Here is a 21268-nt window from a genome sequence, read left to right as displayed (position 1 = left end):
ATTCATCTGTAACAGTGCTTGAGATTTTACATTTATCTGGCTAAAACTTTATTCTTTTATTTTTTTAAGTCTCAAGGTGGTTTCCAAAATTACATTTTAGCTTTACTAAAATCTGTTAACTTTAAGAGTTAGAAATAAATAAACTGTCTTTGCTAAAATAAGTATGTTTCTAAGTAATAACAGGTCTGATACACCTAACTCTTCCCAAATGTTTAACCATCCCACATTAGAGGTGTCTCAAGTCCTTGTGGCTTCGCGGGTATCTGGTTATATTAGCTTTGGTTTTAAAAAGGAGCTTGTTTTCTGCTGTAGCTGAGCTGTTAATTGGATGCCAAATTATTGCTATGAACATGCTGCATATACACACAGATGTCTGACAGAAATAGGAACTCTATCTGTCTGATGGATGGATGATTAGGATTGTAAATCAATAATTTAACAAAGATTTGTCTTCTAACAGTTTGGTTCCCATTTCAGAGATAAAAGAAACTGATAGAGTTTGCTTTCTCCCTGGCATAAAAAATAGTATCTACTATATATTTTGTTGATTCTGAGATCCCAGTGGTCATAAATTATACAATGAAGAAAAAGTTACCAATTAAATTCCAACCTTTGATTGTAAAAAGCCACTCAAATTTCAGATAATAAAATGTAAAAATATGCATTTTAGAATTAGTGATAGATAATTATTATGAGACAACCAGAAAGAACACTTTAGCTTATATTTGCAGATTACTTTTGGAACAATGAAAAAATCCTCTCAGTAGCATAAATTGCAAATTGAATCATTAACTTTAGAACCATAAAAATGTTTAATAACATGAATAATTAAAAGTTAAAGGTAGGAAGGTCCTTAGGACAGCTAAAGTTGTTTATGATCATTCATTTGACCTGTGTCTTAGCATCCACTGTGGACCACATGTGGAGTTCACTACCCCAGTGGAGTTTGCATTTGGTGAGGGAGGGAGGCATGTTTGCAAATTGCGTGACCACTTTGAAGGAAAAGCACTGTGGCTTTGGTAAAACAAACTGGGAGCTCCTAAGACTGAAAAGGTCTCTGAAGAGTTGAGGCAAACCTAGAGTGAGTAGAAATTAATCTACTGAACAGTAGCAGAGTAGGAAATAGCCTGTGCAGAAAAGCCCAGAGCAGGGAGAACCCTGGAATTCTGGAGGTGGGGAAAGATGCGGGAGTGAGAGTGGGCCTGCAAGACAGGAGTTAGGGCGAGGATGCAGAGGGCAGCCTTGAGCCCTTGCCTAACCTTGTAGACTTGCAAGCAGCTTAGCCAGATGGGAGAATCTCCTCTTCCCAGCCACTGTTACTATAACCTAAGGGAAAGGCCTTGGGAGTCTTCTGAGTTTCAGAAGCTTCCTGAGAAGCCTGTTTGTTTCCTGAGACTTACTTAGTGTCCCTGAGTCCTAAGAGACCCTCCTTCAGGGAGTGAATGTTTCAGTTCAAAGGAAGTTGCCACACATAGTCCTACTCCCCCTTCTGTCCTATCTTTTCCCTTTACCCCTCTCTTCTTCTTTCTCTCTCTTCCTCTGACATTAATATGAGGTCTTAATAATACAGTATATAATCAGCATGAAACTAGTCAAATACCTCTAAATAAATGAGATAAACATTAAAAAGAAACTTTTCCATCCTATATGCCCTTTTTCTTTGTAACAATTTTTCTGAGTGACAGGAATATTTTGCTATATGGTCTTAATGCAAGATTCAAATCATATGTTATCTCTTTGTGTTCTTAAACAAATCTAGGCCAGATTCTGACACAGTATTTACAGTGTTCCCACTCCTCCATAATTTTAGTACTTAATTGAAATCAGATGAATATTTCCTCTCATATTTTGTTTTTTGTTTGTTTTGCTCATTCTCTAAAGATACTCCTTCAGAGTTGTGATTAACTGGAAAATTCCTAGAGGAGTTTAGAGTTGACTTTTTAGGTAGCTCAGTGTCGTCGTTTCTCCTATTTCCACTAGCATTTCCCTTTCCTATCAGGGTAGAAAAAATCATTATTCTCTAGTTGTACTGACTTTCCAAAAATAGTTATTGAAGTTAGCCAAGTATTTTGGAAATTATGACTTCTCCCAGAATACAGTAATTTTAATGCTTTGAAGTCTGTGCAGTATATATATGTAATGTGGACATGTGGGTACATGGATATGAGTACATTTTGTGATAAGTGGTTTTCCTGAGAATGGTGCTTTACTTTTTAAACTTTGATTAATTCCCCAAGGTTCTTAGCTTAAAGATTATTTTAATTCTGCTAGCTCTTCATTATCATAAAACAAAGGTCAAAATGTTTGCAACAGGACATTGTTTCTCTTTAGATATAAAGAACCCCAAGTGCTTTGTCATAGAATCATTGCTCCAGGAAGATATAGTCAGTCATTTAGACTAAAAAATTAGTTCAGGATCTGGGCGTGGTGGCGCATGCCTGTAGTCCCAGCACTTGGGAAGCAGAGGCAGGCAGATCTCTCTGAGTTCAAGGCCAGCCTGGTCTACATAGTGAGTTCCAGGATAGCTGGGGCTACAGGGAGACCCTGCATCAAAAAGACAAAAAAAAAAAAAATTAGTTCAGATAATAGAAGATCCATTCATTCATTTAGTTCATCTAGAAAATAAGCAAAAAGATTTTGGGTATATTGACATAAATAATTAGAAATCCCACAATAAAGGGTAGTAAACTACTTCCTAAGTACGTGTTGTTTATATATGTATGTTGGGGTGGCGGAATCAGGAGCATAGCAGTCTTTAGTATTTGTTAACATAGTGTTTAATGTTCAGGATTCCTTTGGGAAGCTAATTGGTGTAAAGGTCTACATTGCTCTTATTAGTAAGCCTACAACATTTAAGTAAAACATTTCTTTTTCATTAAGACATTAAGATTCATGGTATCAGACAGCATTCAGCAGTATCTACAGTACAGGCTCAGCAGCACAGTAATGCAGTTTGCAGTGCGTTCATGCCTTACCTCAGTCTTTTGTGGGTCTTATCATCTATCTTTTTGGTTACATGTAATCGAAGTATGAAACCAAGCCATGCTGTTCTACTTGTTCTTGACATCATTTCTCCTATTTAACTTTCTAAATGTCCTTATTTCTCCCTTAATTTTAGTCGCGAGATGGAGAATAAAGAAACTCTCAAAGGATTGCACAAGATGGATGATCGTCCAGAGGAACGAATGATCAGGGAGAAACTAAAGGCCACCTGTATGCCTGCCTGGAAGCACGAGTGGCTGGAAAGGAGAAACAGGAGAGGGCCTGTGGTGAGTGCCATGGTCACGTGCTCTAAAGAAGAAAGCATAGGAGGGAACGGGAAACCCCGTATAAGTAGCTTTCTATTCATTTCTAATGCTTCATATTCTAGGCACTTGGAATAAGTCACTATTAAAATTATGCTTGTTAAACAGGTCGCTATAGAAACTTAAAGCAACACTGCCCTCTAATGTCAGTATCTGTGCTGTTCTTAAAGTTTCATACTGTATTTTTGAAGTAAATGGTTCCAATTTATTTTAGATAGTTTATCTCTAATAAGGTCTAAGAATCTTATTTCTAGAAATCTTCTAGGAAAGTAGAGAAAATTAAATTAAATAGACCCAAGGGTTGAAGATAAAATTTATAGGGTTTTTCAAAAGAATACCTAGATTTCCAGCTCAGGAAAAGCAAGGCTGTGTGTCCTGGGCCATAGTATCCTCTAAAAGTGTAGAGCATTTGAAAGAGCATTTTGAAAGGTGCTTCTGCATTCTCACAAAGGAAGAAGTGCTGTCCTACCATCACCAGTCTGTTGATGCTTTGTGGTTTTTTTTCTTTTTAAGCAGAGATGGTAGTGTAAGACTCATCTACTGGGGCCCAACTACAGCCCTGCCACATGACCTTCTAGTCCTTTTCATTTCCTGGGCCTATCTTAAGTTTAAATTAACTAAACAAAAATAAATGTTGTCAGACACATTAACCACCTTCAAATGCTTGATAATTTTATTTGGTTAGTAGCTGTCTTTGAGCAGTCATCACCTGCTCAGTTATGTTGAGGACTAGCAGCAAACTGGCCTCTACTTCAATGTCTGTAGTCTGTTGTACATGTGCTACAGAATAAAACTGATTGTCCTCTTTTTGCCAGCATTTTGGTTACCATGATGTCCTAGTCCTTCCCTTTCCAGCTAAGTTTCTGCATTTCACCCTCTTGTGAGGCATCTGGTGAGATCCTTCACCATTTTATTCATGGGACAGGGTGGCAAAATCAAGGACTTATCTTAGAACATTCTATTGAAACATCTTATAGAAGATAGCAGTTAAGAGTGCTAGATTTCTTCTCAGTCAATGTAAAGAACTTTAGAGCAATCAAAGCCATCAGAAGTTAGAGCATGCTGCTTGCTAAGCTCCTTGAACTGGAGGTATTCTAGTGTTTTGTGGTGACACCAACCATACTAACATTGTCCAGTTTCCTAAGACCAGATACTTAAGTACAGGAGGGAGAGGGAAGAGATGTGTGGAATGAGAAACATAGCACATAGTCCTTAAGCGTAATTACCCATCCTGTATTTTATGGCTTACAGACTTCAAATTATCTTTAAGAAGTTTACTGTCTACTTGGGAGGTCTGATTTTGTTTATTTTTGTTAAGTTGCCTCAAAACCTTCTTGAAACATTAAAATATCTCCAGATGGGAACTTAAGGCTTAATCACAATGAATAAAAGTAATGCAAGAAATAACACAAAGCACTTTATGAATAGGTACTGTGTGGGGCAAGCAGAAGAACAATAAGGAATGAGGAAAGATAAAGAACGTAGATAGGCTGGAACCAGCGAGGTGGCTCAGCGGGTAAAGGCACCTGGCTGCCAAGTCTCACGGCCTGGATTTGATCCTTACGATCAGAGCAAGTTGTCCTCTGGCCTCCACATACAATCCATGATCTTTGCACAAACAGATACACACACACACACACACACACATACACACACACAAATAAGAAAAATATGTTAGCCTTATCCTTTAATGGCTGCACTATCCCTCCAGCCCTTAAGAAAATAAATGTAATTTTAAAAAAATTTTCAGGGGCTAGAGAGATGGCTCAGTGGTTAAGAGCACACACTACCCTTGCAGAGGACCTGAGTTCAGTTCTCAGCACCTGCATCAAGTGGCTCACAACTGCCTGTAACTCTAGCTCCAGGAGATCCCATAGCTCTGGCTTCCCTGAGCACCTGCATGCACATGCACCCCCATCCCATATCCCTGTGCACACAGAGACTACACATGATTTAAAATAATAAAGATAAATCTTGAAAAATTAATTTTTAAAGAATGTAGGCTGAGTTAAAGGAAGTTTTATGAAAGGTAGGGTTTTAACAAAACCTGAAAGGTAGGTAAGTTTTCCTCAAGTGAAGTTGTGCTGTGTGGGTATAGTGACTGGCTGAACTGTAAGAAGAGCAGAGGAAGACCTGAAAAGTTATATTTCATCTGTACTGAGGATACAGCTCATGACCGGATTTGATCTGAGAGACCTAGTGTTTAAACCTGCTAGTAATAACAGCAGATCATATAAACTGTGTTTTCATTTGAGACATTGCTCTTAAGCTTAAAGTTTCTCTGGGTTTCTTCAGTTCCATGTAATCTTGTTCTTTTGTCCTGGTATTGGAATTTGAACTTAGAACCTCATGCATGCTGGGCAAGCACTGCACCACTGAGCTATACTCTTGGCTCTTCTCTGAGTTTCTTGAGCTTGGGCCACAACTCTAAACTATTGTAAAATAACAGTGTTTTTTTTTTTTTTTTAATGGCTCCTTAAAATTATATTCAGTACTACTATTTCTATTGCCTGTATTTTTTTTTTTTCAGAATAGAAAGGAAAAAAAATCTTGGATTTCATTGAATAACTCTCAAAGTTCTAAGCACTTATTTTTCTGCATTTGTTTTCAAACTTGTGTTGTTGATTCTGAATATTAAATGAGATAGAGATTGTAATAGCTGGTAACAAATAATACTTATAAAATTGTGTACAATAACTTTAGTATTGTACTAAATGACTGACATTTATCTGAATAGCCTTTAGCATTAGTGGCTTAAAGTAATACCAAATAAATTTGGCCTGTTATCTGGTATATTTATATTAACATTTTATGGTAACTCAAATTCATTTCACTCTGTGACGTTCAGGTGTACTTCTTTGTAGATTTTTAAGTAATCAAAATATTGGACTACTTTTGATTCAGGTGGTGAAGCCAATCCCTGTTAAAGGAGATGGGTCTGAAATGAACAACACTGCAGCTGAGCCTCAAGGAGAGGGCCAGGGGAGCTCTGCTTCGTCAGCCTCGAAAGGGCGGCGCAGCCCCTCTCCCAGCAGCTCTCCATCAGGCCGCACAGTGAAGTCAGAATCTCCAGGAGTGAGAAGAAAACGTGTCTCCCCTGTGCCTGTAAGTTAAGACTTGAATCAGTTTGTTCGTTTCTCAGTTTTTTAAACTCATAATTCAAAAGAGGCTGCCTGGGTATCCATTAGAGCAGGAGTCTTCAGTGTGATCTAAAGGCTGTGGGCCTGGGGAGAACAAACCCTGAGATGCTTTCTGGGAATCCATTAGGTCAAAACAGGTTTTGTACTAAACTGGTATATTGTCTGCCTCTTTCACTGCACTAATAATTGATAAAGCTGCTGGTGTTCTCACCTAGTTAAGGCTTCCACGTTAGAATTTTGGGTTTTCCCCATTTTTTATTCATTGTATAAAATAACCGGTTTCATTTTGGCGTTTTCATACATATGTATCATTTACTTTGATCAACCCCTGCCCCTCCTCCATTATTCTGTCATAGAATTTTCGCTATTTGTTGCTGTGTGTTGTCCATGAAAAAAAGAACTACTTTGATTTAAGAATGCCTTTTTCCAAGAAATAAAACTTAATTTTTAAGTCTCAACCCTTACTAAATATGTACCTTCTTAGTATTCTGTGATGTGTGATAAAGTGGGACACATGCATAATGCACTTCTGCCATAGACCAAAATATGGTGATTGTCTCAAGGAACAGTTGTTGAATTTGCAAGTTGAACTAGTCTTATGTTTTCATGGAACAAACATTATTATTTCAAAGTATGGCTATTTGGACTTGGCTATTTAGCAGACATTTTCCCTAAGGTAAGACATTTTCCCTGAGGTAAATGAAACAGCCTTTTAAAGGAAAATATCAAGTGGGTTTGTGGGGGGGGGTTCCCCCCACCATTGATAAAATTCAGAGTAGTGTGGTGAGAGTGATATATGTTACTCTGACCACAGGAGAGTTTTTGTCAGCCTCTAGTGAGGTGTTTAAATTGAGGAAGAGTTCACAGAGAGTACCTTAGGAGGCATTGCATAGCCTTGAGAAAATTGCCAGTCACAGATAAACATTTGATAAAGCCTTCAGTAGAAGCCAGAAGATTAGATATTTAATTTTGACCACTTGAAATAGCATTTTGCTTGCTTATGATAATGTTTATTCTTTTATTTTGTTTTAGGTTTGGGGGAGGGTTGTTTTTGCTTTTTTTTTTGAAGCAGGGTCTCACTATGTAGCCCTGACTGGCCTGGAATTCCCTATGTAGATCAGACAGTCCTTGAGCTCACAGAGATCCATCTGCCTCAGCCTCCCCAGTGCTAGGATTAAAGGCGTGTATGACCGTGTCCAGCTCCTTCTGAGACTTTGGATTTAACCACACCCAGCTGATGTTTATACTCTTTATGCTTTTGAGATTACATAAACTTTTCAGAGGACTCAGATTTATAATTTGTAAAATAGCCATATGGTTGTCTCTTAGCCAAAGAGTTCTCTTCATTTATAGGAATAACTGAGATTCTAGAAATTCTAATATGGGTGTGTCAGATAACAGTCTTGCCTGACCTTGGCTCATTATACTTAGAAACAAGGCATTTTTTTCTTCCAGAATATAATCTGCCACATGGTTCTCTGGTATGTGGGGGTTTTTTATGTTAATTTTTATCAAGAAGCAAGAAACTTACCTAATAGAAAGCAATGTTGTAAAGTTTCAGAGTGGCAGAATCACACCACCCCGAAGAGCCCCTTCACCAGATGGCTTCTCACCATATAGCCCAGAGGAGACAAACCGCCGAGTAAATAAAGTGATGAGGGCCAGGCTGTACCTGCTGCAGCAAATAGGACCCAACTCTTTCCTGATTGGAGGAGACAGTCCAGACAATAAATACCGAGTGTTTATTGGGCCACAGGTAGTATTTGACATTGTTTCGTATTTTATTAGTATATTGTGCACTGTTACTGTTTTGCTTTCTTTTTTATGGTTGGAGATTGAATGCAGGCACACTTCATGTGCAGTAGGGAAGCACTCTCACAAATCTGCATCCCAACCCTAAAGGTTTCTTTTTTCTTCCCTTTGGGTTTCACTGTGTAGCCCAGCTTGCTTCAAATTTACTTTGTAGCCTAGGCTGGCCCAAATTCATTGTGATCCTCCTGCCCGGACCTTCCAAGTCCTGGAATTATAGGCAGGCACCACTGTGCCTGGCTCTCAACTTTGTAAAGTTTTTAATTCCCTTTAATAAATTAAAATGAGTTTAAAAAATATTGTAGGCTATGTATATATGAGGTTTTTACTAAAACTTAATACCCTAAATAAAATAAATTTAATCTATTTAGCAAATTCATTGAAAATAGCTTAATTCATGGAAATACCTGTATCCTTTCTTATAATGACAAAAATGAAGACTGAATTAATAGAAATTTTAATGAAATTAGAAATATAAAAGCATAATAAACAAAGAAGTCCTAATGCAATCACAGGTTATTAACCCATAGGTTTTCTTTCAATTCTTCAGAACTGTAGCTGTGGGCGTGGAACATTTTGTATTCATCTGTTATTTGTTATGCTCCGGGTGTTCCAGCTAGAGCCTTCTGACCCAATGTTATGGAGAAAAACCTTAAAAAATTTTGAGGTAATTTTTGAATATATGTTTTAGGGTAAAATTGACAACAGATTTTTATAGTGCCTCCTGAAAATTCTCTAAGAACACTAATCTTAAATAGTCAGTAATCATGTTGAATATGTGAGAGTGTAAAAATACCTAATGCTTTTAAAGGTTCTCTTAAAATTTATTGAGTGATGTGTTTTCTTCTTAACTGTAGAAAGCGTAAACATTGGCCTGCCATAAAAAATTGTTGCTAGTAAACTTTGTTCTTATTTTGAAGTTCTTAAATCTGCTTTGTGAAAAACTTGTGCAAATTAAATATGATTAATTCATCTCTTCATAAGCATAATTATGCCATAAATATCATTGACATTGTCTTTTTCCAATGTTAGGTTGAGAGTTTGTTCCAGAAATATCACAGTAGGCGTAGCTCAAGGATCAAAGCTCCATCTCGTAACACCATCCAGAAGTTTGTTTCACGCATGTCAAATTCTCATACATTGTCATCATCTAGCACTTCTACATCTAGTTCAGAAAACAGGTTAGTACTTCTGAGAAATTAAGCATTAATCTAGTGTTGTTACTTTTTAACTTTAGGAATGGATTCTTATTTTATTAAATTGCTGTAAAATTATATAATTATTAAGTCTTTACTTCATGTTTAAGTCAAGGGTAAGGAATATTAAGGTCACCTGAAGACATTTTGTTCTCCACACTATAGAATTAGAAATGGTGCATTAATGTAATGCCCCTTACAAAAATCCAGGTAGCAGGGTTGGAGAGATGGCTCAGTGGTTAAGAGCACCAACTGCTCTTTCAGAGGACCCAGGTTTGATTCCCAGCACCCACATGGTGGCTAACAACCGTCTGTAACTCCAGTTCCAGGGGATCTGATACCTTCTTCTGTCCTCCATGGGCATTGCATGACACGGGTGCACTTACACACATGCAGGCAATACACTCATATACATTAAAATAATAAATATATATTTTTTTAAATCCAAAAAGGTAGCAGGTATAAATTAATGAGTGGCCGCCCTCCATCAGCCATTACCTTTTGCCAAGCACCTGGCATGTTATTTCATGCTATTCTTACAGCATCCTTAGTAGGTAGATTTTTGTCACTGTTATACAGATGATAAAACTGAGGCACTATGAAATGGAAAGAAACATCTGCGATTCTTTTATAAATAAATTCTGTATAAGACAAAGTGATATTCCAAAACCCCTTTCAAATCCAGGATTTTTATATCTTATAACATTACTACTTGATTCATAGGTATTTTCAGAAAATCCTTTTTACAGACACTTTTACCTATGAGAAGGTTCTCAAAAAACAAACTGGTCAGTTGTAATTAAGAGGTACAGTAGCTTGGGGCTGAAGAAATGGCTCAGCCATAAGAGCACTGGCTGCTCTTGCTGAGAGGATCTGGGTCTGGCACTCACATAGCAGTTAACAATTGTCTGTAACTCCAGTTCCAGGGAATCCATTGCCCTCTTCTGGCCTCCATAGGCATTGAACGACAAGGGTGCACTTTCATGCATGCAGGCAAACACTTGTACACATAAAATAAAAATAAATTCAAAATAAAATGTTTCAAGAGGTACAGTAGTTGTTTATCACAGTTACTACTTAAAATCCACAGTGTTTCACAAACTTCCCATTGCCCAGCTGCTGAAAAGATGATTCATGAGCTCTCAAGGATCTGAAATGCAGACTAAAATAACAACTCTGAATTTTTTGCACATCTCTAATACAATGTAATGGATTTTCTTTTTGTCCCATAGTATTGCTCATTTCAGTGTAAAAATGAAATGGTTTAATTACTACAGAAAAGAGTCAGTATCTCCTGTGTTCCTGGGCATCCCAGTTTGAGAAGCACTGGTCTCAGTGTTATGTCCCATCTTCATCCCATCAGTCTTTTAAATATTGTAACTACTTCAGAATTAATGAAGAATGGGTAAGGGCCCAGTGGGCAAAGGAGACAGATCTTTTCATCTATGGAATTATGGAATTTTTTTTTAATGAAATGGAATGACCTTAGATCCTAGAATTTTCCAGTTGTGTGCAAACTTTTTAAGATTTTGTGGGTGGCTTAGAAATGAATGAAGCCAGAAGAGGTAGTGTAACTCATTTGAGTAAAAGCATAACAGGTTTTTTTCCCTTACCTTTTATCTCTCTCTTTCGGTTTTTTGTTGTTGTTGTTGTTTTTGTTTTTGATTTTTTTTTTTTTTTTTTTTTTTTTTTTGGTCTTTTTAAGACAGGGTCTCCATTTAACCCAGCTGGCCTGAAACTTACCATGTAGACCAGGCTGGCCTCGAACTCACAGAGATCCACCTGCCTCTGCCTCCCAAGTCCTGGGATTAAAGGCATGCACCACCATACCTGGTGCTCCTTTATTTCTTAAGTAACTGAATGAAAAAGGTTGAGCTTGTTTTATTAAGCTTCCTAACCCAAACGTACATTCTCCTTTGGATTAACATGACTGTAGCTTCTGAATTTGAAGAAAGAAAGAAAAATGTTTAAAACCAGATAAGATAGCTAAAACTTAAAAGTTTCTAAGGTGAGCCAAGACACCGTCTTAATATGGGCTGGTCATAATTTGGGGTTTCTATTTGGATTGGTGGTGGGGGATGCACAAAACTTGTAATTGTCACCTATTAATATTATACTATACAAGTTTTTGTTTCATGTAATTATTTTTTTTTATGAAAAGACTAAAGTCAGTTTAAAAACCCAAAGGACATTCATCTGGAAATCCAAAACTTTCAAATGGTGTTTCAAAAGAATAAAAAACAGAATTAAAACAAATTGAAATACACAAAACAGTTCAGAAAACCCTTCCCAAAAAGTGAAAGGGCAAAGTTGAACCTATGTCCTCAGTACATAAACAAAGCCATGAAGGAAATATTCACAAAAGAAGAGTTTAAAGAGGCAAGCATGTTTAGTCAACCTAATAACTTTTTATTTTCTGAGACAGGGTCTCTTGTAGCCCCAACTGGCCTGGAACTTGCTATCTAGACAAGGCTGGCCTTGATCTCAAAGAGTTCTACCTGCCTGTACCTCCCAAGTGTTGGGATTAAAGTCATGTACCCTATGCCCAGCTTCCAATAGCTTTTTGAAAAATGCTCACTAAAAAAAAAAAAAAAAAAAAAAGATCAAGAAGAACAAAAATAAAATAATTTTAAACAAATAGAACAGGTGGAAGGCAGTGGGGAGGGGGGTGAATTAGAACAAAGTGTAATACATGTATGAAGATACAATGATGAAAACTGAACTTGGCACTTCTTCCATCATAAAGAATTTGAAGAAGAAAATACATGTCAGGTTTATTTACAATATTAAAGGAACTTTGTAATGAGACAGTTCTATTCTTGAAAGGGTATGCTTCAAAACCCTTGCTCTATATTGCTATTGTGCATGTACTAGCTAGAGCGTGTACATTTGAGAAAGTACAAGTTTTGAAGTATGTTTCATGTGCAGCTGTTTCTCATAGTAGTGTAGTGGAAACACTGGGAAAAACTTAAATAACTAACAGCAAATGATTGATTAAAGTATGCACATGTTATAGCCAGGCATAGGTGCATGCATGTAATCCTAGTACTCCAGAGGCTGAGGGAGGACTATGGAGAGTTTGAGGACATTTGGGCTCTGTAACAAGTTCCAGGCCAACTTGGGATACACAGTAGGATCCTGTCTCCCCATCCTCCTCTGAAAAAGTATGCCCATGTTATGAATGTGTCATGTAACCATTAAAATGATACTTTTGAGGGGTTGGAGAGATGGCTCAGTGGTTAAGAGCATTGGCTGTTCTTGCAGAAGACCCGGGTTCAAATCCCAGCACCCACATGGCAGCTAACCACCATTCAGTTCTAGGGAATCCAGTGCCCTCTTCCGACCTCTGTAGGCATTACATGACACAGCTGCACTTACATGCAGGCAATATACTCATACACATAAAAAATAACTTTTTAAAAATTATACTTTTGAAGACTATTGAATGACATGGAAAAATGTTGGTAAGTGAAATCTTATTCAGGTTATAATACAGTATCATACATGTAACTCAATTACTGTATATGAATTATAGGTATATAAATATTAGAGCAGAATTCTAATGGATATTGATATGATGTATTATTATAGGTAACTTTTTCTTTAAATGTTTGTGGGCCATTGGACCTCTGATGTGACTATTCAGACTTGCTCTTACAGCCTTAAGTAGTCATTGATAATGTGAAAATAAATGGGCATGACCCTGTTCCCATAAAACTTTATAATTATAAAAATAGGCTACAGATTGATTTCCCTTTACAGTCTGTTACACACTGCTGTGTATCCCTATGACTTAACTTCTGAAAATAATTTGAAATATCAAAAAAGTGGGCACAGAAATATTTATAATGATTTCTTAAAATGTAAAAATAAGGAAGCATACAAAATGTCAACAGTAAGTAGACACATATATAGTTAGAATCTATCTGTTCAGTAGAACAGTATGCCACTATAATGTGTTCATCAAGGGATGAATGGATTTTAACTGAAACAGCCAGGCTGGGTAGTATACGAAATCCCAGCTCTCAGGAGGCTGTGACAGGAGATCTTGAGTTTCAAAGGTAAAAATGTTCTTTCTCAGATTGTAGTTCATGATATATTGTATTTATAGTAAGGACCGCCTAACTTAAAACCACAATCTATGAGTGCAGTTTGGTGGACCTGGATTTTAAATTAATGTGTATCAATAAGAAATAAGTACCCTCTCCCCCCAAATACTTAACAGATGATGCTCTTAAGCAAGATTTTCTAGTTAATGTCTTATATACTCTTGTGCTTAGTACTTTTGCTTCTCCTCCCTTACAGCATAAAAGATGAAGAGGAGCAGATGTGTCCCATCTGTTTATTGGGCATGCTGGACGAGGAAAGTCTGACCGTGTGTGAAGATGGCTGCAGAAATAAGCTGCACCACCACTGCATGTCCATCTGTAGGTGGCTGCTGCTCTCCCTGTGGTGAACCCAGTCACACTCTAACTCAGTTTATTTAGGATTGCTGTATGGCTTGTGGGAATATTGGTGAGCGCAGAAGAAAGTCTGATCCTAAACCCTATATAAAATTTTCCACAAACGGAATTTAGGGTCTATAGGGAGATGATTGTGTAAGCAAAAAAAAAAACCATACAGTATATGGTGTGATTCAGGTGGAAATGGAAGGAGAGCCATATTAAAAACGTCCAGCCTAGAAGATATATGTGGAGGGAGGAGGTGGCAGACCTGGGGCAGGCTTTCCAGGGAGTGAAACATCAAAGCAAGGCTGGCCTGGAAATGAAGTGGGGCAGAATACTTACTTAGAAAGGTAGTAAGCAAAGTGTATGTTATCATGACGGATAAAATAATAGCATTTGTTAGAGGTATGACATCAGAATAATTTACTCTGTTGTGTTAGCCAACTTTCAAATTAATATCCTATCAAACTGTGTGATGTTCCTGCCGTATCAGTCTTACCCTAACTTTTGTGAATAGTTGTGGCAACAGAAGTACTTTAACGTTAAGCATTGACATTTTTGTAAGATTTTTTTTTTCTTTAAATTTTTCAGGGGCAGAAGAATGTAGACGAAATAGAGAGCCTTTAATATGTCCCCTTTGTAGGTCTAAGTGGAGATCCCATGATTTCTACAGGTACTAATTTTGAATTATTGATTTTTCTATGTTGAATAAAAATTTCAAATGTTCTCTAGCTGGATGTGGTAGTTCACGCTTATAGTCCTAGCTTTTGGGAGGCTGAAGCAGGAGGATCATGAGTTCAATCCTAGCCTGAGCTGCTAATCCATGTCTCAAAGAACAAAAATATCCACAAAGCGATTTTGATCTGTTAATATTTTTCAGCACATTTTGTTACTTCTTCATTTTAGCCATGAGTTGTCAAGCCCTGTGGATTCCCCTGTCTCCCTACGAGCTGCACAGCAGCCAGCCACACAACAGCAGGCTTTGGCCGGATCACAACGAAGGAATCAAGAAAGCAATTTCAACCTTACTCATTATGGAACTCAGCAGATCCCTCCTGCTTATAAAGACTTAGCTGAGCCATGGATTCAGGTAAGTAGTTTTTGTTGTTCAGTTCTTAGAGAAACATAGAGGTCAACTCATGCTCATCCTCTACCCTTGGTTATTTCTAATTTAAGAAGATAGTTTTGCTTACCACTATTGTGGGTCTAGCATGTTAAACATTTTAACTTTGCTTTTGGTGTGAATACTTTTTAAACTTCAAAGAGTTCTTGTAGTCTCACATATCAGCATATCTCTTCCTGAATGAACACGTATAAAAGACTGTTCAGGGCCAGAAATTACAGCTCTTTAGTGCTGACTTTTTAATCCCCATTCCTGCCATGTTTCTCTTTTGCTGCCATTTAAACTCAGTTTCTCCTTTCTGTCTCCTGATGGTATATATGTAATGGGTGCTTGCTGAGAGGGTCAGAAAGAACGATGTAGTACTTACTTACCTTGTATTAGGTACTTTGATTTCTTTCACCTCCTCGAATTGAATCTTTTTCATCCTCGGTTAACAGGCTTTGGTGATTCCTGGTCTACGTAATGAGTTCCAGGCCAGCTGAGGCTACAGACCTTGTCTCAAAAAGACCAAAAAAAAAAAAATCATTTTCTTAATTATTGAATGATCTGTTCTTTTAAGAATGTGGATCTAAAACCACTATTTCCAATAGATAGTAGTGAAGTAAAATAATAATTGATAGTCTGTTAAACTCTGCTGAATACTGTGAACTTTGTGAACACATGCATTAACTCACTAAGATCTCTGCTGTAGGATTTTTTTCCTTTTTGTTTGTGACCATTAGTTTACAGCTTTGGAACTCTCTCCTCTCAGGTGTGTTAACAACCCTCTCCTGAATCCAGTAAAATCCACAAAATTTATAAGCACGTCTTTTCATCTGATTTATGAATGATATTTAATGCAGACTCTCTCCCAGGAGTGCTCAGAGAACTGAGTTGATTTTGAGCTATCAGATTCTCTTCTTTAGAGAGTTTCATCTGCTTTGTTTTGGGGTCGTGCTTTAGTTTAGAGTATGATGTAAGAGGATAAAAACTAAGTCATTGGAAGAAGTTCACTATTCTTACAGACTGCTTCTCCTTTGTAGTCTCTTTGTAACTATACATATTTCCTAAAAATTGTTTTTTTTTTCATCTCTAATATTATAAATTTTCACATACTCATCTTAAGTCTTAAGCTTATCTTTTCCCTAATTGACCCATGTTGCCAATGCTATTTATTCTTCTTTGAGAGACATTCTGAGGCTTTGGGGCCTGGTGCCTAGGGCTATAGCAACACATATATTAACTTGGCTACATCTTTGTCTTTCGCTGATTTGAACACAAGCATGTTTTTCTTAAGTTGTTTTGTTTTTCTTCTCTTCATTATAACCTGTTGTCAGTAGTCCCATCTATTTAACCTTTTTGTGCATGAAAACAAGTAAATTCTTTTGGCCTGCTGCTATCATCTCTTAAGAGAAATAATTCTGTTTTGAAACCTCCACTCCAATGCTGTTCTTAATTTACTTATTAAAAGTAAAATCATACTTTCTTCTTTATCAGCTACCTTAATACAAATATTAATTTGGAGTTCTTTGCAGTTTTTGTCTTTGGGTTTTTAGTTTGGTGTTTGTGTTTGCGTTCTTGTTTTTGTTTTTCAAGACAGGGTCTCTCTATAGCCCCAGCTGGCCTGGAGCTCACCATATAGACCAGGCTGGCCTTGATCTCACAGATCCACTTGCCTCTGCCTCAGGAGTGTTGGGATTAAAGGTGTGTACCACTATGCCCAGCTCTGGGGTTATAGTTGTTTTGTTTTTTAAGAGTGGAGGCGTACAAACATAAAAATATAAATGTGTGTCTAATTATTGGAGTTTACCCTCAATTTTGCTTAAGCTAATAAATGTTAATAACTTGGATTACCAATTAAACTTGAATATAAAGCTCTATATGTATAAAAAGTATGTAGTTTAAGTAACTACATACTTGTAATTGAGTAGTATAGTGGATTACTTACTCCTGTGAACAAATACCTTATACGAAATAACTTAAGGGAAGAAGGATTTATTTTGGCTTGCAGTTCAAATGATACAGCCTCATGGCAGAGAAAGCAGGGCAGCATAATCACGAGGTGGCTGGTCACTGCATCCTCAGTCAAGAAGCAGTGGCTGCTCAGCTCCTTTCTCCTTTTTATTCTGTCCAGGACCCTAGCCCATGAAATGGTGCTGCCCATATTTAGGGTGGGTCTTTCCAACTCATTTAACCTAATCTAAAAAATACCTCCAAGTATGCCTAGAGGTTTGTTTCCACAGGAATTACAAATCTCATCAAAGTGACAATCAAGGGATTAGGAGGAGAGCTCAGCTAATAAAGTGCTTGCCTTGGAAGCTGAAGGACCTGAGTTTGATCCCCAGCATCCACATAAAAAGTGGGGTGTGTTGACACATTTCTCCCACCACTGGGATGGTGGAGACCGGTGGACCTCCTGGGGCTTGCTGGTCACCCAACCCCATGTAATTGGTGAGCCCAAGAAAAGACCTTGTCTCAAAAAACAAGGTGGACAATTCCTGAGGAACAACACCCAAAGTTGACCTTTGGCTCCACACACATTTCATGTGCACCCCTCATCATACACACAAATATATATAAAATGTGTATATAAATATTTTAAACAAATTGGCAATCAAGATTAGCTGTTGCATGTAGTGAAGGATTAAGAAGTAATAATTTTTCATTTCTGCTTGGCATACTCTGAGTTCATTAATTTTTCATCACATTGTTTGATTCAGGTGTTTGGAATGGAGCTCGTTGGCTGCTTATTTTCTAGAAACTGGAATGTAAGAGAGATGGCCCTTAGGCGTCTCTCCCACGATGTTAGTGGGGCCCTATTATTGGCAAATGGGGAGAGCACTGGAAATTCTGGAGGCAGTGGCGGAGGCAGTTCGGGTGCTGCAGCTGCGTCTTCCCAGACCAGCATCTCAGGGGACGTGGTAGAAGCCTGCTGCAGTGTCTTGTCCATCGTCTGTGCCGACCCTGTCTACAAAGTGTACGTTGCTGCTTTAGTAAGTACTTTATTCCATAACTGCATTGTTATGGATTTTCTTTCTTTGGTGGTTTGTAGGTATCATCTTTTTTTTGGTCTTTTTGAGACAGGGTCTCCCTGTAGCCACAGCTGTCCTGGAACGCAATTCAAGGTATCTTCAGAGATATATATATATATACACACACACACATACATACATACATACATATACATATATATCTCCAAGGTTAGCCTGGGTTATAAGAGACCCTATCTCAGAAGTGAAATCAAAATACAGGGTAGAAAATTTTTTTTTCTTTTTAATTTGATGTCAGGAAACATCAAGGAGTATTTATTTCTAATAAATAATTGTTCTTGACTTTTAATAAACATTGTGAGGAAATTCAGACGCTTTTTTACAGAAGATGGTTTTCCATGATGTCTCAGTTTCTTTTCCTATTGCTGTAATGACTTCCCTGACAGAAGCAACTTAAGGAAGAAAGGGTTTGCTCTAACTCACAGCTCCAGGTGACAGTCCATCATGGCAGGGAAGTCACAGTGCAGGAACTTGAGGGAGCTGGCCACATCACCCCCTTAGTGAAGAAGCCAAGAATGACAAATCCATGCCCACCAGCGTGAAACTTCCTTTTTCCATATATAGCCAGGTCCTACTCACCATCAGAATGAGTTTTCCCATATCAGTTAACATAATCAAGTCGGTAGTCCCTAACTGGCATGCTCAGATGCCCATCTCCTGGGTGACTCTAGATTCTGTCAAGCTGATGCTTAGAAGTAACCATCACACATGACATAGGGATAGATTGTTTCACAGTTTGCTCTATTTGGAATTGTCTTTTATGAGTGAGAGAGAATGATAGGAAGGTAATTTTAGAGACTAATTTGATTTCAGTTTTAAGTATACTGCTTCTTGGACCACCATTTCTCAACCTAAGCACTACTGTCTTGTGCACTGTAGGATGTTTAGCAGCACCACAACTTCTGCCTACTAGTTACCAGTAGCAAACCCATACCACCTGTCATTGACAAAGACTGTCTTCAGGCATTGCCAGATAACCCTTGGGGCTCAGACACCACCACCACCGCCACCCCACCAACTCCCAGTTTGGAATCCCTGCCTTGGGATAATTGTTTTTAATTATTTAGTGGGAGGCAGGGGGCACGTGTGTCACAGCTCTCATGTGTAGAGGTCAGAAGACAACTTGCAGGAATCAGTTCTCTCCTACCATGTGTTTTCTAGGGATCAAACTCAGTTTGTCAGGCTTGGTGGCAGGTACCTTTACTCACTGAATCATCTTGCTGGCCTAATACTTATCTAATCTGTTTGAAGCTCTGACTCTAAGATACCTTTCATAGTTTTTTTTTTTTTCCCTAGTGTGCACACTAATACCTAGGCCTAGTGAGAAGAATGAATGAATGTGAATATAGGCACAATTCAGTGACCTCAGAAATAAATGGTCAAACTGGAAAACTTAAAACTATGGTAGTTGAATCTGGACATGGAGCAGATGACAGGGACCTTGATTCAAATTCTCGTTCCCTATTTGCTGGCAGTTAGGAAAGTTACTTAGTACTACTCTTAGTGCTATTTTTGGTTATCCATTCCTATTATTATTTGGTTGCTCAGATTGTCTCAGATTAGGTCATTTTCTTTGATGTATTTAAATACTTAAATTTTTAAAAAGTTTTATGTGTATGAGTGCATATAAGTGCACCCATACTTGCAATGCCCTTGGAAGCTAGAAGAGGGCATCAGACCCCCAGAAGCTGGAGTTACTGATGGTTGTTAGCCACCATGTGAGTGTTGGGACCTGAACCTGGGTCTGCTGCAAGAGCAGTCAGTGTTCTTAATTGCTCAACCAGCTCTCCTGCCTGATGTATTATAAATGTAGTTAAACTGACCTTCAATTTTTTTCTCCCCAGAAAACATTGAGAGCCATGCTGGTATATACTCCTTGCCACAGTTTGGCAGAAAGAATAAAACTTCAGAGACTTCTCCGGCCAGTTGTAGACACCATCCTAGTCAAGTGTGCAGATGCCAATAGGTAAGGCCTCAAAAATACCTAAGGTCATCCTTCACTCAGTGAGTATTTGGTACATGTTTATTAAATGAATCTTTGAATATTATTTTCTAATGTGAGATATGAAATTAAAATATAGCACTTAAAGCTTGTAAGGACTAGGAAAAGGAACCCCAGTGTGACTATAATCCAGGCGAACAAACTGCATGGACCTGCACATATCATTGTATTGTGATTGACTCTCTTAAACAGTGTTCTTAATCTGAAGTCTGGTTCGTAAGAACACACACACGCACACACACACACACACACACACACACACACACACCATAAGGTGTAAACTTCAAGAATAAGTAACATCATTGTACATGCTTATACCTTGTGTGCATCAGAAAAGAATCCTATTCCATTGTTTTTAATTTAATGGAATTTTATGTAAATATGACAGTTTAAATAAATTTGTAAAGTTTCATATCTTCCTATAGTATTCTTCCAAGTTGACAGGAAAGAATAATCCTGACTGAAAAAAAAAATTCGAAATAGAGAAGTCTGGGGTGTGGTGACAGTGAACAGAGGCCATGCCTTTTTGAGACCAGTGGGAAGAAAAGGCCACTTTCATTTAATAAGCTGTGTAACAGTTCTTGGCTGTTACCATTAATACTTACAAGAACATCTTGATTGCCCGAAGCACTGAGTCTCCCTTGCCTTGCTTCTGCCATCACTCCTTGCAGAGCTCTCACCATAGCATTTCTCTCCCTCCCCAAGTCGTATGAGTTAGCTTTGTAGTGGGTTTGCAAAACATGTTTGCAAAATTTTGTTTTTCAATATTAGAAGAGGAAATTATCTGAGCAGTTCACTGTTTGCATGGCATGTATTATGTTGCCTGCTCTTTGAAACTGTAAAAGTTAGATTGTTTGCTGAGGTAGTTGCTTGACTAATTGAGACTATAAGAAATATTGTAGAGAAATTTATGGTCCTTGGAACTCGTCAATAAATAGTTTATCCTATATCCAGAATTGAGGTTGCTTTCCTTTGTTTTCAGCCGCACAAGTCAGCTGTCCATATCAACACTGTTGGAACTGTGCAAAGGCCAAGCAGGAGAATTGGCAGTTGGTAGAGAAATACTTAAAGCTGGTAATAACTTAATTTAAAATTAATGTGACATGATTTATTATTTTCCGTAACCTAAGATTGCTCATGGGGCTCTTAGAAAATTTTGAAGTAAATTTATTAATTGATTCATTCAACTGTGGTTAGAAATATGAGTTACTCTAAGAGA

At 37.8% G+C, this 21268-nt stretch overlaps 1 protein-coding gene across 1 annotated transcript in view; it reads left to right on the top strand.

The window, feature by feature from the left end:
* Positions 1 to 21268, top strand: part of Map3k1 (mitogen-activated protein kinase kinase kinase 1) — a 71075-nt gene that overhangs the window by 36988 nt on the left and 12819 nt on the right. The window contains exons 2-12 of the mRNA XM_008840380.3: positions 3119 to 3269; positions 6210 to 6410; positions 8001 to 8201; positions 8805 to 8921; positions 9287 to 9435; positions 13756 to 13877; positions 14487 to 14568; positions 14802 to 14985; positions 17718 to 17990; positions 19892 to 20013; positions 21032 to 21123. Of these exons, the coding sequence (XP_008838602.1) occupies positions 3119 to 3269; positions 6210 to 6410; positions 8001 to 8201; positions 8805 to 8921; positions 9287 to 9435; positions 13756 to 13877; positions 14487 to 14568; positions 14802 to 14985; positions 17718 to 17990; positions 19892 to 20013; positions 21032 to 21123 (1694 nt within the window). The remainder of the gene's footprint in view (positions 1 to 3118; positions 3270 to 6209; positions 6411 to 8000; positions 8202 to 8804; positions 8922 to 9286; positions 9436 to 13755; positions 13878 to 14486; positions 14569 to 14801; positions 14986 to 17717; positions 17991 to 19891; positions 20014 to 21031; positions 21124 to 21268) is intronic.

Source organism: Nannospalax galili, unplaced genomic scaffold (assembly GCF_000622305.1).
Source record: "Nannospalax galili isolate Female #2095 unplaced genomic scaffold, S.galili_v1.0 scaffold339, whole genome shotgun sequence".
NCBI lineage: Eukaryota > Metazoa > Chordata > Mammalia > Rodentia > Spalacidae > Nannospalax > Nannospalax galili.
The sequence above is the reverse complement of the archived record's forward strand: the minus strand, read 5'-3'. Positions and strand labels throughout refer to the sequence as shown.